A 14,787-nucleotide genomic window follows, 5' to 3' on the forward strand; every position below is an offset into this window, starting at 1 on the left:
TCAAGTGTGAAGGTACATAGCTGAGCAGAGAACAAATTGATATTTACTCCATTGCATGACACAAGTGATCAAACATTGTAGACAGGTTTCATCGGACACAACCCCCGCAATACATCTGTCTCCTGGCTAGGCAAGAACTTCGCCTCTTTACCAGCACGCTCCGCACCGCCTGTGCGTTGCTCAACCTCCATGAAATCGAATTTCTTCTCAGGAAGCAAATCGTACACTGACTTTGCGTATTCTGGGGCAATACGCGCCAATTGCGCTAGGTACTTCACCTGGATCTCTGTGTACTCCACTAGTTTCAGGAGACGCGCGGTATTTGAATGAAGATGGGCTCTTGCTTTCTCGTCCATGACATCCCGATATAACGCACGCGGTTGGTCATACTCTGAAGGTGAACCCTCATGATAGAAGTGTGATTTCCTCCCGACAGTGTTATCACCTAGTTGATATGGAGTCTCGGCAGTATCGGGTCGGAATTTTTGAGTAAAACTGTTCGGCGTGTATTGTGGGTTCATGCCGTGGTTTGCATCGACACGCATCGGGCCATCGAAGTTGAGCGAGGAATATGATGACGCCATGAACGGACAGTTGACTTCTAGGCATTAGTATCAGAATCACACCAGATGTGTCTTTTTTGAGCTCTCACCTGGCACCTGATGCAGATTGATGCCAATTCTGTGGTATTGGGCGTCACGGTAAAAGAACATGCGGAACTGCAGTAGAGGATCCGGACTGTCCTCAATACCGGGGACCATGCTGCCAGGAGAAAAGGCAGCTTGCTCGACGTCTCTGTGGAAGTTCTCGGGGTTTTTGTTCAAGACAAGCCTGCCAAATTCATGTAGCTATATTGTGGAACTTAGTGAACAGCATAATGCAAGATGTTTGCCCTGAGATTGGGTTGAACATACCGGGAATTGCTTCTTCGGCCAGACCTTCGTAACATCGAAGGGGTCAAATCCAAGTTTTCGCCGGGTCAGCCTCGTCGGGTTGCATGATTTGCACATGCGCAGTGTACGATATCTGCTCGCCCTTCTCGATAGCGCTCCAAAGATCTCTCTTGGAGTAGTCGGGATCTTCCCCTCCATACTTCAAAGCCTCTTCGGCATTGAACTGCTTTTGCCCGGTGTCCACAAGGAAGTGGTACTTGACGTATACGAACTTGCCGCTGGCATTGACCCTGGACAGCATTGTTAATACGCCATCTTTTTAACGCTCTGGGGTTAACATACCACTTGAATGTATGGCAACCATATCCGTGTTGGTTTCTCCATCCTGCAGGAGTACCGTGGTCGCTGAAGAACATCAGTCCAGCATGGTTACTAATAGAATAATTAGCTAAACCCTCCTAAGTCTGCGAGAGATCAATACCCTTCAGGTGTATTGGCGAGCAAGTCGAAAAGCGAATTATGATCCAAGAGGAAGTTCTTTGGGTTACGCGACTGAGAGCGGATCACATCTGGGCCTTGGATTGGATCGCGACAGAAGAAAACCGGCTATAGCATACACATATGTAAGGATTAGTGACACCTTGGTAGATAGCGGTGAAGTCTTCTTACAAAGTTCAGCCCCACGATATCGTAATTTCCCTCCCCTGTGTAAAATTTCACAGCAAAACCTCGCGGGTTCCTCGCCAGGTCCGGAAATTCCCGGCCTAGGGTCACGGTAGAAAACCGTACAAAGACGGGAGTCTTGATATTGGATGATCTCAGAAAGTGTGCCTGTGTGAAAGTTAGCAACCCGATCATTTTTGTAATATCCGGAAACTTACTTTTGTAAGGGAGGACATGTCCTTGGTGGTCTCAAAAAACCCAAATGCTCCGCTGCCGCCTGATATAGGTCAACTTATGATTCAGGTGACAAAGGGCTTCTGCACTTACAAGGATGAACCATTCTCTCTAGGTTCTTGGACCGATTGAAATGTTGCTGCTTCTGAAGTAGGAACGTATCAGAGACCAGAGGTAGCCCACCTGCAGTTTTACTGTGGGATGGGTCCGGGAACGGTATGCCTTCATTATTTGTGAAGTAGGGCCCATCATCAGCTCTCTTTGCGATACCCTGTACCCCGGTAATTTTGGCTGCTGTCTTTGCCGGTCCGTCATTGGCGCCTTGGAAGAGCGATGAGCGTTGAACAACCCGCGGGTCGGCACCAGCAGCACCGATGGCCTCCCCAATTGCCTGAAGAGGATGTGTGGCCATGATGAATGTATGTTAGTTAAACAGCACTGAGCCCATTGATCGTAATTGACCATTATATATCTACGTCCATATAAATTCCCCAAGTACCAAGCTCTACTAGGTGACATCGCGATGACGATGCGGTCATGTATTTCGAGTCACTCTTGCATCACGTCTACGACTAGAAGACGAACTTTTTATGCAAACTAAGCCTTAAAAAACCTGCACGATGCTGTTAGATAAGAAATGAGCGAGTAATGGTGACTATTTCGAGGTCAGTCTTGACGCACGCAGCTATAGTGACCACCGGAATAACCCCGCCTGCGGGAAATGATATGGAGAACGAGCCGAGTCATGTAATGTCCCGCCGGATCTAGTAGAAATAGCCTAGCAAGCAACCTGGATCGCTACTATTAGGTACTATAGACAATTTATAGTAAGTGCTATAATAAAGTTTCCCTTTGATTTGCCTATATATTATAACAAATCCCTCCCTTTCATTTTATGGAGTTAATATTAGATATATACATATATCTGGAACGCACATACATCGTCAAAACCGGGATTTGAAATATACGTATATCCCGAGACGGGCGTTACAATGTATCAAGGCGCCCAATATCTGCCATGCGTAGATCAAGACAGGGATGAAGGGTTCGGGACATCGAACTACATGGTAGCACAAGGATGGCAGTCTGTAAAAAGTATCTATTGCCAATTAACCATTTAACAGAGATCTATGGCGCATATGAAGACATCTACCGTGACATGAGAAGCACGGCAGACTCCGAAAAAAGTATTGATCGTCAACATTCTCCGGGATCTATGCCTATAAGATCTATTGTCACACAAAACAGTTCGAAATAGTATAGATTATCCATTTCACCTTTCCAGAGAAATCTGTAGCCCATACAGAAGACATCTATTGTAACACAAGAAGCACAGCACTCGAAAAAGTATCGATGGTCAATTTAACCTTCCAGAGATCTATAGAAATGTATACAATAACACGAGAAGTAAACCTAATCGGGTTAACGCATGGACGTCATAGCTGAAGACGTATCGAGGAACGTTGCCTTGGGAAAGTCTCCAGTCAAAGGTATAACAGAGTGAAATGTTCCCGTCCTTTTCTCATCTTAGTACATTGTCAGATAGCAAAGATTTGAAACCTCGCTTGATCGAAAAACATGGTAAGTAGGATAATGCAGATACATATGTATTCATTATGATTGTATGGCTAACCTAGAAAGCAGAATACCCCTACCGAAAGGCTTCCATTCACTGTGAGAGCTGTTAAAGATGGGGATTGGATTTCGCGCACTATCAACCTCCACGGTGTCCTTATCATCCTCTTGGTGTCTATTATGGCTGTCTTCTTCAAGTGGGCTCGCGAAGATCCTACCTCTAGTGAGAAGATATCCCCCGGCAGTCCCGTGTCGAAAAGGGATTTCGAGGAAATTGTGAACGGCTTTCTATCCGACATCTCATACCAAACCCCCAAGTCTCTGCTTGACGTGGGATTGAAGACTCGAGTCCAGGAGACTCTTGAATCCCATGGCGTCTCACGGGATCTCATAGCACAGATCGATAGGTGCATCAATGCGGCGGTCAACATTGCCTACTATACCTATCCATTTGCCTCGCGTGAAGCCCAAGATGCCATTGCCATATTTACTTCATACGTTATCTCCATTGACGACTTTGTTGGTGATATAATACCTGAGTTGGAGAATTATGTCTCTGAAGTGACTCTCGGGCAGTCTCACCAACACGAGCTACTCCGCGGTTTCACCAAACATCTGGCGAGCATGCAGCGACTATTTGGGAACTTCGGCGGTGATATGATTGTCAAGGGGGCGTTGGAGTTCGTTTCAGTGGCCATTGTTGAACACAGGCAAGATGAACAGAGGAAAGTCCAACGGTTGCACTTTCCACGCGAAGCTTCCGACTATCTGGTTTACTTTAGAGCGAAAACGGGGCTTGCTGAGGTATTCGCCTTTTTCTGCTTTCCAGAGGACCTCAATCCCGAGGACAGGGACTTGACAGGATACATCGCAAGTATTCCATTTCTCATGCTATTTTTGGCGGAGGCCAACGACATCCTGTCCTTTTACAAGGAGCAGAGCAAGGCTGGAGACTCGGGCTTCGTCCATGACTATTCCAACGTAAATGGCCTCACCTCTCTTCAGACACTACGCAAACTTCGCGTTGAAACGACCGAGCACGTACGGAAAATTCGCAGCATATTCTCAAATGATCCTGTGATGACTGAGCAGATTAATCAGTTTATTTGGGGATACGTATCTTATCATGTTTATGCGAGGCGATATAGATTAGACGAATTGAATGTCCCTCCTGCTGTTGAGGCAAAGATGCGCCTTTAGGAGATGCCAAAGATGTGGAGATAGCGAGCCGCAGGCTGGTGGAAAGGGAGCTTTGCTTGTGAACTTGGCCTAGATTTTATTTGATGCCTTGTGCATTTGGTTCTTTTCCGTGTTCGTCTTAGTTCAGAACCATTCAGTGCTTGTCACAATAATAAAGGTTGCCTCATGATTGTTTTATAAAACCGATGTGCCGTGATGCCAAGTGCAGATTTAGCGTATGACTCAAATGGTCAACCAGCCACCAGACTACAATTTCTTCAACTACCATACAACAAAAATATCTCGAGGTGTCATCCATTTCTTGAAGCCCAACTACATATATTCTCGAGCACAACCCAGCATTCAACGCCCAACCTTCTTCACGTCCGCCATGGCCTCTGCCCCACCAACAGCTGGACTCCCACCTAGAACATGGACACGAGACAACAACCGCGAATTCTTCATCTCAACCGAACCCAGCCTACTCTCTGTCAAAGCAGTCAATGCTGCATTCGACAGTGATTTCGTTTACTGGCAGAAAAAGCCGTTCTCAGAGGACGTGCTGTGGCAGATGCTCCACGGCGCCTTGAGTTTCGGCGTGTACAGGTGGACCCAACCGGAATCTGTGAATAAATCTACCACCCCATGTTCGGAGAACACTGAGCAGATTGGACTGGCTCGTATGGTTACAGATGGCTGTACATTTGCTTATTTGTCGGATGTCTACGTTCTTCCCGAGTACCAAGGTAGCGGACTTGGGAAATGGCTTGTGGCCTGTGTTGCCGAGACCTTTTCCAAGGAGAACATGCCTTACCTGCGTCGCATTATGTTGCTCACTGATGATGAGCGCATGCAGGCTTTCTACATGAAGATGTTTGGTGTGAAGGTTGTCGGGCGTGAAGAGCGAAAGGACATTGGGAGGGATTTAGTGTTTATGTGTGCGAGACCGCATGCGCAGCCCTCATTAGATCCGAAACGGCTACTCTGAATTTGGTGTTTGGTACTAGGTATCTGAGCAAGGAAGCGAGACTTGTGGCTCTGGTGGCTCATATTCGTCCTTTCACCCTCTACCACGGAAGCTGCAAAGGAGTCGGCAGGTTCTTCCCAAGCACAGCTTCTGCGGTGCCGATATCTCTGTCATGGATAGATTAGCCTGGTTTGTTTCTGATAATAGGCAATCGAGTATCTTACCCCGGTCCTGCTGGCGCCCAATATTCTCCGGTTTTGCTAAGATCGAACCCTTCAATGAAAGACGCAAGCGTTTTCGCTGCTTCATCCGGTGTCACGGCTGTCCGGGTGATACCAGGTTAGATTTAATAGATTCCTGGGGCCTTTCCATAGGGCCTGTAAGCGTAGTGTAGTAGCCACTCACCTCCACCTGCGTCCCAGAACTTATCGAATCCAACGCTCTTCGTCATCTCCGTCCGCATAAATCCAGGATGTACCAGACCAACTGCAATCCCCTGCGGCTTCAAGTCCAGACTCAAAAGCTTCCCCACCATATTCAAAGCAGCCTTACTGGCATGGTGGCCAAAGTTACCTCCGCCTTCTTTCTCATGGCGTAGCGTGATGCTGCCGCTCTCACTGCTGATGAGGATCACTTTACTCCCCTGGTCTAGCAACCCGGCTTTAACGAGATTGTGCACCACAAAGACGGGACCAATGGCAGAGGTTGAATACATCTTAACCTGCTTCTCCCAGTCTGGAGAATCGAATGTTTCAAAGCCAAAGTATCCGGCGCTGACAATGACTGTTGAAAGCTTTTTAGATGGAAGCTGCGAAACAAGCTTTTGGCCCACATCTGGTTGGGAGATATCAATCCCTGTCAGCCAGGTGACTCCTGGGCTTGGCTCTGGGTTGGAGGATCGGGAGGTTGCAAACACATGGGTTGCTGTCTTTGCAGAGTACAGTGTCCGCAGAGAGGCACCCAGTCCTCGAGTGGCACCTAGGATGAGGACGTTGGTCATTTTGTAAGTTGGGGTGAAATGCTTGAAGGGATTTAGGAAGGTCTTTGCAAGATACCTAGGCGTATATCAGGTGTAGTTACGCCCTGGGCACGCCATTGACGCGATGACGTAATTGCTGCATAGGCTTGCAAGGGTTCTATCTGCATAACCCTGGAGGTATTCTATCTATAGCCTGCAGTTTGTGCTGTACAACGTGGCTTGCATGGTCTATATGAAACTCGACTACATCCATCACCTTCGTATCAGATCGTTGCCTACGTTCAAGTGGAAGTCTATAACCTTGCATGTTACTTTTGGAGGGTTTTGTCTGGTCTCTTTGTCTACTTGTTCATATTCGATACGACATCAAAGCCTGACATGTCTAACTGGAGGTATCAGAATTAATTCGCGCTTGGATGCTACAATGTTAATCGATCTCTCCATACATCGGAGTGCCCTGGTGGGCCACAAAGGGCTTAGTCATGTGCTATTTATGGAATCTTAGCTAGGTAAGATTGGCCCCTTCAATACCTGTTTCTTCTCCATGTGCCCCAGCAAAGTGCGCCTCTCGTTGGGAGCCAGTCAATTCATGTGTGGCAGGGCTCAAGAATGACTGGCTTTGCCAAATTCGCCCTCTCCGTTCAGAAAGTCCGGGCAGCGATCCACAGCAGGAGAAAGGCGGGTGCCAAGGACCAGCGTGGATCGTCTCTAAGGTGAGATCTTCTGCGACAATCCGACAAAATTCACTGACTGACTTCCCCTATCAGAACGGAACCTGCAGGTCCCCCACTTTCCTCGCCATGGGACCTCCCCGTCGAGATTCAAATCCGCATATTCGCATATTCCGGCATCACAGACTTCCATCCGCTGCGACTCGTCTGCAAGGCTTTTTACCAACTGCTCACCAGGAATGAGCATGAGATTGTCCGGCAGTATCTCCGCTTGCGTCGTCACGGTACCCTTCCATCCCCGATTGACGATGATCGCATCTATACTAGAAACCCCGGCGACGATGTCGTCCTGTTATCGGACCTATTCCCACCGTCCAAAAGCGCCAGGGGTGGCCATCTCTATACCTTCAAATACTTGCATGGGTTGAGACGCAGGCAAATGCTCTGCTCAAGGCTCTGCTACTACCTGGCAGATCGGATCCTCGATCGGTTCGTCCAGACCGAACCGGCCGTCATGAAGGCCTCATTTCCTGCAAAGCGAAACGAGCGCAACGCCCTTGTCAAACGTGGCATAGCTAGCATATGGTTTCATCTTGCACCACTTATGTAAGAACAGCGCGAATTGCTTGACTGCAGCAAATCACTGACTTCTTTGTCAGGTACTATACACTCTATTTTCTCGAATCATATGCGTCCGCCCGACGCGAGCACACGAACATGCTCGTACAGAAATACGAAGCGGGCCAGCTCCCCGTACCATTACCACTCGATATACGCGAGAGGATGTACCGCGAACTGCAAACCCGAATCCTCCAAAGCCCTCCGTTCACCAACACCGCGGCCTTAGTTGCAACACATCATTGCATGCATTTGCTTGTTTCATACATACGTTATGCCATGTCTCCGGATGGACAAGCTGAGATTGATGACTCGTGGATTAGCTCGTTGCTCACCTTGGCGCCGTTTGTGCGAATCGTCGAGTTTTTCTCCGCTGAGATCGGGGACGGTGGGAGCCAGCGAACGCAACGCAAGGAGTTTATGTACAACTTCTATCAGGACACGACGATGTATGAAAAGGATCACATGAACTCGGTTGTTTTTGCGCGCGCGACTGCGCAGAACTTGCATAGCTCAGTGCAAGATATCTGGTTTGCTGCTGCTGAGGCCGAGTTAAGAAACCGGCGAGCGATCCACCACGACGTAGAGCACGTCTGGGTCTGGAGTGGTATTCCAATTGTGTTTGGGTGTCCAGATTGCCACCCCACGAGAGGATGGCAGGCATGATACATCGAGTTTAAGTGTTAGAGGCGCTCGGAGTCTAGATTCTTATACTGGGATATACTGGAGTTCGATGGACGAACATTTCAGCCAATTGCATTTGCATTCCATTTCATTATTATTCTTCCCTTCTCAAACCTAAATAAATGTACTTGCGTACGTAGTCGAGGGCGAAATGATTTAGGGAATTGATAGAAGTTTGCTTGGTTTGCAGCCGGCACGCGTCGCTGTGTACATCCCGAATATCAATCTTCTTCGACGACGATATGCTTCAATTGTAACATAAGAATTAGCCGATTTTACTACAAACTCACATATCGCCTTCTATGGAACAAGCAGACCCACGACAGTTGTTCAATACTTCTTGGACCATCCACCGTCTATCCCCTCTCCATCATGGGAAGGACTCTGAAACCCTCCTAGACAACAAGGTCGCCTTGAAAACATATGCAACACGTCTACGCGACCATATCACGGGGAATGCCCTCGCTGGAATTTATACAAGCGCTAGTGCAGCAGATGATGATGCGCTCTCCAAGACTGGCGCCCTAAAAGATTGTCTATGGCAACCAATCTCTCCTCAATCACTGCATGACCGAGCGCCAAGCAGATCGCAGGATACCACTTTTCCTGGAATTCTAGTAACACTAGAATATGAAAATATCATCTACAAAGCAGCTTTGCTCGCAGACACAACATCATCCCCAAATCAGCGCTCAGGATCCACATCTCTCCCTCTCCTCCTAACCAGATTCCCGACTGCGCTCCGGCAAATATTCATCGCTTTCCTATCTACCAATTTCGACACGTACTGCTCGCCCCTCCGGCTGCCATCAAGCTTTCTCTGCGCAGGTCTGGAGACGTACATCGATACTTTGCGCACTCAACGACCAAGTACTAGCGACACAGTCGAAGATGTTATCAAAGAGTTACAGCTCACGCTCTCCTTTTCCTCGTCGATCGCACCGGCACTGAAATCTCTGAACGTCAGTGTCGCGCGCGCTTCACTTGCGGGCTTCCTGCGCGATCAGTCTGGACAGTCGGCGCCGAAGTCGCGCAGTCTTCAGCATAAACTGCGCAGCCCTTTCATCGCCAATCTTACTTCGTACCTGGAGACCCATCTTGCCCTGAAGCTGGATCTGGATGGGTCGTCTTCCGACCAGGTTGCTAAGCAGCATGTGCGACTCTCGAAGGTTGCCTGTGCTGCTTTCGTTTTGGGTAGTGAAGGACGTGTGAAGCTCGTTGTGCCTGCTGATAGGGACGTTGGGAATGGCGATGAGGACTCTCGGCTTGGAGGCGACAAGAATGAACTTGCTTTGGAGGCAGGAGAATCCCTTCTACGCTTGGTCATCCGGAAAGCTGTTCTGGAAGATCATTTGACTACATGAACTTCTGCATGTTCTTCTGTGCCAGTGTGAAACTGGGACACATTACGATATTTTGAAGCCCGGCACGAGTAGTCGGGCCGCAGTGCAAACCCATCAGAATAACCTGCCTGGATTGATGGAGCTCATAGCTTTGCTCGCGGGGCTACTGAATCCGCTGGACTCGTCGCCAATATACGGTTGCGCGACGAAGTGCAAACCGGCGCAGCTAAATTGCGGCCTAGCGTCATGCTTTGACGCAGTGTTTGTCACTCTGGTACTGCGGGTGCTGCAATGCCGGCTTTCGCTAAAATGGCACACTCAGGAGAGCTGATCGTGATACATACATAGCAAAGCATATAGGTTTACTTCGGTTCCCATTAAACCCCCAAGAAAACCAAATCTCGTTATTAGAAAGGGATACTTGATCATGCATGTTGTCTGTCTTTCTGGGTGTTGCTCCATGACAAAAGTCCAGGAGTAATTTTTTAATCTTTTTTTATATGAATGAACTGCAATATGTCCGTACAAGATATCCAAACCGTATCCAAACACATGTCACCAATTTTAGCAGGATACATGAACACTATATATCCTGCGTCTGATTCTCGGATTCCGCCAACCGCAGCGCCTCATCAACACTGGGCACGAAATGAGTCAATCCACCACATGTCTCAACAATACCACTCCGCTCAAACATGCGGAAGACACTCCTATTGGGCAAACGGCAGAAGAACACTCTGACGCGTTGCTCCGCATACGCATGCACAATCTCCGTGAGCACCTGGGTACCAGACCCATCAATACTCGTAACGCCATGAACATCGAAAATAATATTCTTATTATGCTCCGGCGCGCGCATGCGCGGCAGAGAAGGGTGAGCATGTGTGGAGCCGTACAGTTCCAGACGTCGCAGGCGGTTCTTGAGATCGCCTGTGTTGGCGAAGGTGAGGGGTTCGGGGATCTTGACGATCAGGGCGCCTTCGACTAGCTCTACGTTTTCTGGGTGCAGTTCGGCGTTGTCGAAACGCGCGGGCGTACCGAGGACCTTGCCCAGGATCTGGATTCGGGGGGCTGTTGCGTGTCGGATGAGGATTATGACTGACAGGCCCATTCCCATCGCCATACCTAGTTCTAGGGAGTAGAATATTGTTGTTGTGAAGATAAGGAGCATGAGGACGATCTCTGACCAGCCCCGCAGGCGGATGAAGAAGAGTAGGTCATGCGGGCATTCTTCCACTAGAGTGAAGGCTACCACGGAGATCATGGAGGACAGCACTGCTTTCTATTAGGGAATTAGTATCGCCGGCATTTGGAAAAGGAACACAGGGATGGTGTAGGTTTGAGAGGGACGAACCGGGAGGTAGTAGAGATAAGGCAATAGCACCATGATGCTTGTGAATGTGATGATGCTCAGAAAAACACTAGCCATAGGTGATCGTGCTCCTGTCTGCGAGCTAAGCTTACTTCGCCCGTATCCGCCAAATGCAGGTAGAGCCGAAAAGCAACCTCCGACGACATTGGCAACGCCTAGTGCAACCATCTCACGATTGGCGCTCATGTGCATATCCTTGATTCCAGCAGAACTGCCTTCGCCGAGCCCCTTGGCCGCAACAGATGACTCGAAGAAGCCAAGTAGCGCGATAATAAAGGATTTGCTCAACGCTGTGCGCACATGCTTCATATACGCAGGCTGGAAAGGCCAAGTGAAAGCGAATAGTCCTCCGGAGCCGACCTCTGTAGGTCCAAGGATTTCTAGGCCCTTAGCTTCCCAGTCGAGGTGCCAAGCCAGAACCGCCGACAGGGCAACGACCAGGAAGCGGTCTGGGAAATAAATCACTTGGGGGATACGAGGCACAATCATCTTTTTCAAAGTTCTGTGGATGATCAGTATGATGAATGTAAAACCAGGGCTGGGTACGAACCTGAACAACATGATAACAGAAAAGCTGACGATCGAAACGATAGCAGTTAGTCCATGGCACTCTCGAGCATATCGAAAGATGAAAATAAGTTTTTCAACACTGGTGCCATGGCTGACACCGGATTCTTTGGCATGCTCGGCCAGACCCAATTCTGGGATAAGCTGGTCTACAAAAATCACAAAGCCAATGGCAGTGATGAATCCTCTCAAGAACGGTCGACTGAGCACGTTGTCCAAGAACCCTAGACGGGTCAGTCCAGCAATCAGTATCATGCCGCCAGACATGGCAGTGGCCACTCCTACAATAAGAGCGGTTTCTGTGGGGTCGTCCTCGCCTGAGTTTCCTTGCATGACACTTGCTTTGACAATAGCACCCGTTAGCAAGGAACCCGCAGCCTCCGGGCCAACTATCAACAGAGGGCAGCTTCCTAGGATGGCGTAGATCAAGGGTGGATGACGAAAGAGTAGAGGCCATTAATGGGCGGTGCATGGGCAAGATTGGAGGCCAAGGAGAGGGCCATCGGGATGTAGATGGATGCCACGGTCAACGCAGCCATGAGATCTCCACGCAGGAATGACCAATGATATTGTCCAATCCAATTGAAAAACGGAACATAATAGGATATGTATCTGCCATTGGTTCGTCAGCTACCAGTCTTGGGGCAGGCTACGAAAGTGCTCGCAGCGTATGAATAAGATACGACCTACTGTTTATTCGTGTCCGTTATTGGAAAAGTAAAAGACGATTTCATCTGCGACGGAGTCTCCGAACCTGAGACCGACTCCAGATGGTCTACTATGCCTCTGGGGCGACCGGCCGCCCCGTCCGCCACTTCATGTCCGTTATATCCAAATGCATCGCCCGACCCTCCAATGTATGAACGTCTTCCCACATCTTCTACCCGCGGCGAGAACGTGCCATGGCTGCAGCGCCTTTCACCACACGGAGGACCGGCCTGGAGGTATGATTCCAGGAGTCGGGTTCTCACGTCTGGTTCGCTCGTAACCCCGGTGCCGCTTTGGCTATCCTGTGCCATGTGGTTGTCATGGTTTGAAGTTGTCGAAATTCCAAGACCGGTTTGAGGTGACGAACGGAAAACATCGACAATACGGTCACGTAGAGTCCGACGTCCGTGTCCGTCGGACTCCCCAGGGAGTAATGAACTTGTCTCCGACATGATCTTTTGGAAAGAGGCGCCTGAGGAGTGTTAGGTCAAATAGTTAGATACTAAGTAGCCCGCCATAAATGCTGGTCGCAAAAATTTAAAGATTGAAGCAATTCAAAGTTGGGATGACAAGCCCAGCCCCAATTGGTTTTATCGGTTAGGCAAGGCCAAGGGCGCGGCGTCGCGCTAGGGACTGATAAGCGGGGAATGCAGCCCTGGAGGTGTTATCACCAATTCAACGCAGATCCTCGGAGAATGATTGTGCAATCAAGAGGAAAAGCATGGTCAGCATGATCTAAGGCAACTCCCTAATTCGTAGAAAGGTTGGATGCCATCGAACACCAGAGTATACAAGGAGCTAAGGAACATGCCCGTCTTCCCGTTGATTTTGTTGACGTAATCGATTGATGTGTCAGCCGATACCAACTTTCGAAGGCGGTGTGTGTATGATCACGTGCATTTGGTCCCGTGACTGATCAGGTCAATGTGGGTTTTGAAGTCCGCCACAAAGAGATAGATTGTGCCTCATTCGCGTCGCCTCACTCCTCTGCGCTCCTGTGTTTCTGACCTTGCGATTACTCATATTTCGTTGGTCACCATCTCGATCGTCTCGATTGTGCTATCAAATCAGACTCTTTTGCAACTAGGATTTCCCCGAGAAAAAAAAAAGAATCACCCCGCCAAGATGTCTTTAACAAACTGCCGGTTCTATGAGGACAAGTATCCGGAGGTGGATAGCTTCGTCATGGTTAATGTCAAGCAGGTATGGGTCAACTGAATCATGACCTAAGAGATCCGAGCGATAGGGACTGACTTTTGTGTGACCGAGCTAGATCGCCGAGATGGGCGCATATGTGAAGCTGCTTGAATATGACAACATCGATGGCATGATCCTCCTCTCAGAACTCTCTCGCAGACGTATTCGCAGTATCCAGAAGCTCATCCGCATTGGGCGCAACGAGGTTGTTATCGTGCTTCGTGTCGACAAGGAGAAAGGCAAGGGACACATTATTCACCTAGAAGAGCCCGAGAACTAACTTATCAACTTGAAGGTTACATTGATCTGTCGAAGCGACGTGTTTCTCCCGAGGATGTCATCAAGTGCGAGGAACGTTACAACAAGAGCAAGGCAGTGCACTCTATCATGCGCCACGTCGCAGAGGCAACTCAGACCCCCCTGGAGACCCTATACGAGAACATCGGGTGGCCTTTGAACCAAAAATACGGTCACGCGCATGATGCCTTCAAAATCTCCATTACGTAGGTTTTTGTTCTTTTGTTCTCATGATATGATCGAATTCCTCTGACACTTGTTTTCCAGGAACCCCTCCGTCTGGGATGAGATCACCTTCCCCAGCGAACCCGTCAAGAATGAGCTGCAGCAATACATCAACAGCAAGCTGACCCCCCCACCCCACCAAGGTCCGTGCCGATATCGAGGTCACATGCTTCGGTTACGATGGAATCGACGCCGTCAAGGATGCCCTCCGTACCGCTGAGGCCGACAACACCCCCGAGAACCAGATCAAGGTCAGACTGGTGGCTCCTCCTCTCTACGTCCTGGCCAGCCAATGTCTCGATAAGACCCTCGGTGTTAAGTTGCTTGAGGAGGCCATCGTGAAAATCGAAGAGCGTATCAAGGCGGCCGGCGGTAGCTGCACCGTGAAGATGGCACCCAAGGCTGTCACTGAGCACGACGATGCGATCCTGCAGGAGCTCATGGAGAAGCGTGAGCGTGAGAACACCCAGGTCAGCGGAGATGAGGACTCCGAGAGCGATGAGGAGTAATCACGGGTTATAACTCCGAGTCGAGGAGCATACAGCGGTCATCGGCGCTGGAATCCAAGGCTGGAATCACCGCTAGAGGGGAGTTGGGCAAAAATGGATAGAAAAA

The 14,787-nt window shown here is 49.2% G+C and overlaps 8 protein-coding genes across 8 annotated transcripts; 5 read left to right on the plus strand and 3 right to left on the minus strand.

Annotated features, from left to right (window-relative positions):
- Window positions 1-68: 68 nt before the first annotated feature.
- Window positions 69-2,202, minus strand: N7519_011722 (catalase; the record flags this gene model as incomplete). Its single annotated transcript, XM_057298495.1, has 9 exons — window positions 69-598; window positions 653-848; window positions 915-938; window positions 1,009-1,183; window positions 1,236-1,325; window positions 1,375-1,499; window positions 1,563-1,724; window positions 1,775-1,833; window positions 1,884-2,202. The coding sequence occupies 9 exons, from the start codon at window positions 2,200-2,202 to the stop codon at window positions 69-71; spliced, it is 1,680 nt and encodes a 559-aa protein (XP_057146377.1).
- Window positions 2,203-3,368: 1,166 nt separating this feature from the next.
- Window positions 3,369-4,565, plus strand: N7519_011723 (terpenoid synthase; the record flags this gene model as incomplete). The annotated part of the gene is made up of 2 exons (XM_057298496.1): window positions 3,369-3,371; window positions 3,435-4,565. 2 exons carry the CDS (start codon window positions 3,369-3,371, stop codon window positions 4,563-4,565), a joined length of 1,134 nt encoding a protein of 377 aa, XP_057146378.1.
- Window positions 4,566-4,935: 370 nt separating this feature from the next.
- Window positions 4,936-5,532, plus strand: N7519_011724 (GNAT family N-acetyltransferase; the record flags this gene model as incomplete). The annotated part of the gene is made up of 1 exon (XM_057298497.1): window positions 4,936-5,532. One exon carries the CDS (start codon window positions 4,936-4,938, stop codon window positions 5,530-5,532), a length of 597 nt encoding a protein of 198 aa, XP_057146379.1.
- A 79-nt stretch (window positions 5,533-5,611) lies between these two features.
- N7519_011725 (oxidoreductase, short chain dehydrogenase/reductase family superfamily) lies at window positions 5,612-6,511 on the minus strand (the record flags this gene model as incomplete). Its single annotated transcript, XM_057298498.1, has 3 exons — window positions 5,612-5,678; window positions 5,736-5,832; window positions 5,917-6,511. 3 exons carry the CDS (start codon window positions 6,509-6,511, stop codon window positions 5,612-5,614), a joined length of 759 nt encoding a protein of 252 aa, XP_057146380.1.
- A 588-nt stretch (window positions 6,512-7,099) lies between these two features.
- N7519_011726 (F-box protein) lies at window positions 7,100-8,445 on the plus strand (the record flags this gene model as incomplete). The annotated part of the gene is made up of 3 exons (XM_057298499.1): window positions 7,100-7,203; window positions 7,258-7,767; window positions 7,821-8,445. 3 exons carry the CDS (start codon window positions 7,100-7,102, stop codon window positions 8,443-8,445), a joined length of 1,239 nt encoding a protein of 412 aa, XP_057146381.1.
- Window positions 8,446-8,765: 320 nt separating this feature from the next.
- N7519_011727 (uncharacterized protein) lies at window positions 8,766-9,827 on the plus strand (the record flags this gene model as incomplete). The annotated part of the gene is made up of 1 exon (XM_057298500.1): window positions 8,766-9,827. The coding sequence occupies one exon, from the start codon at window positions 8,766-8,768 to the stop codon at window positions 9,825-9,827; it is 1,062 nt and encodes a 353-aa protein (XP_057146382.1).
- A 562-nt stretch (window positions 9,828-10,389) lies between these two features.
- On the minus strand, window positions 10,390-12,078 carry N7519_011728 (SulP family inorganic anion transporter; the record flags this gene model as incomplete). Its single annotated transcript, XM_057298501.1, has 3 exons — window positions 10,390-11,088; window positions 11,161-11,680; window positions 11,729-12,078. The coding sequence occupies 3 exons, from the start codon at window positions 12,076-12,078 to the stop codon at window positions 10,390-10,392; spliced, it is 1,569 nt and encodes a 522-aa protein (XP_057146383.1).
- A 1,500-nt stretch (window positions 12,079-13,578) lies between these two features.
- Window positions 13,579-14,681, plus strand: N7519_011729 (translation initiation factor eIF2 subunit alpha; the record flags this gene model as incomplete). The annotated part of the gene is made up of 5 exons (XM_057298502.1): window positions 13,579-13,656; window positions 13,727-13,889; window positions 13,946-14,153; window positions 14,215-14,257; window positions 14,316-14,681. The coding sequence occupies 5 exons, from the start codon at window positions 13,579-13,581 to the stop codon at window positions 14,679-14,681; spliced, it is 858 nt and encodes a 285-aa protein (XP_057146384.1).
- Window positions 14,682-14,787: the final 106 nt, after the last annotated feature.

Source organism: Penicillium mononematosum (assembly GCF_028829835.1).
Source record: "Penicillium mononematosum strain IBT 11891 chromosome Unknown utg000005l:1.0-9366267.0:1.0-9372171.0, whole genome shotgun sequence".
Taxonomy (NCBI): Eukaryota; Fungi; Ascomycota; class Eurotiomycetes; order Eurotiales; family Aspergillaceae; genus Penicillium; species Penicillium mononematosum.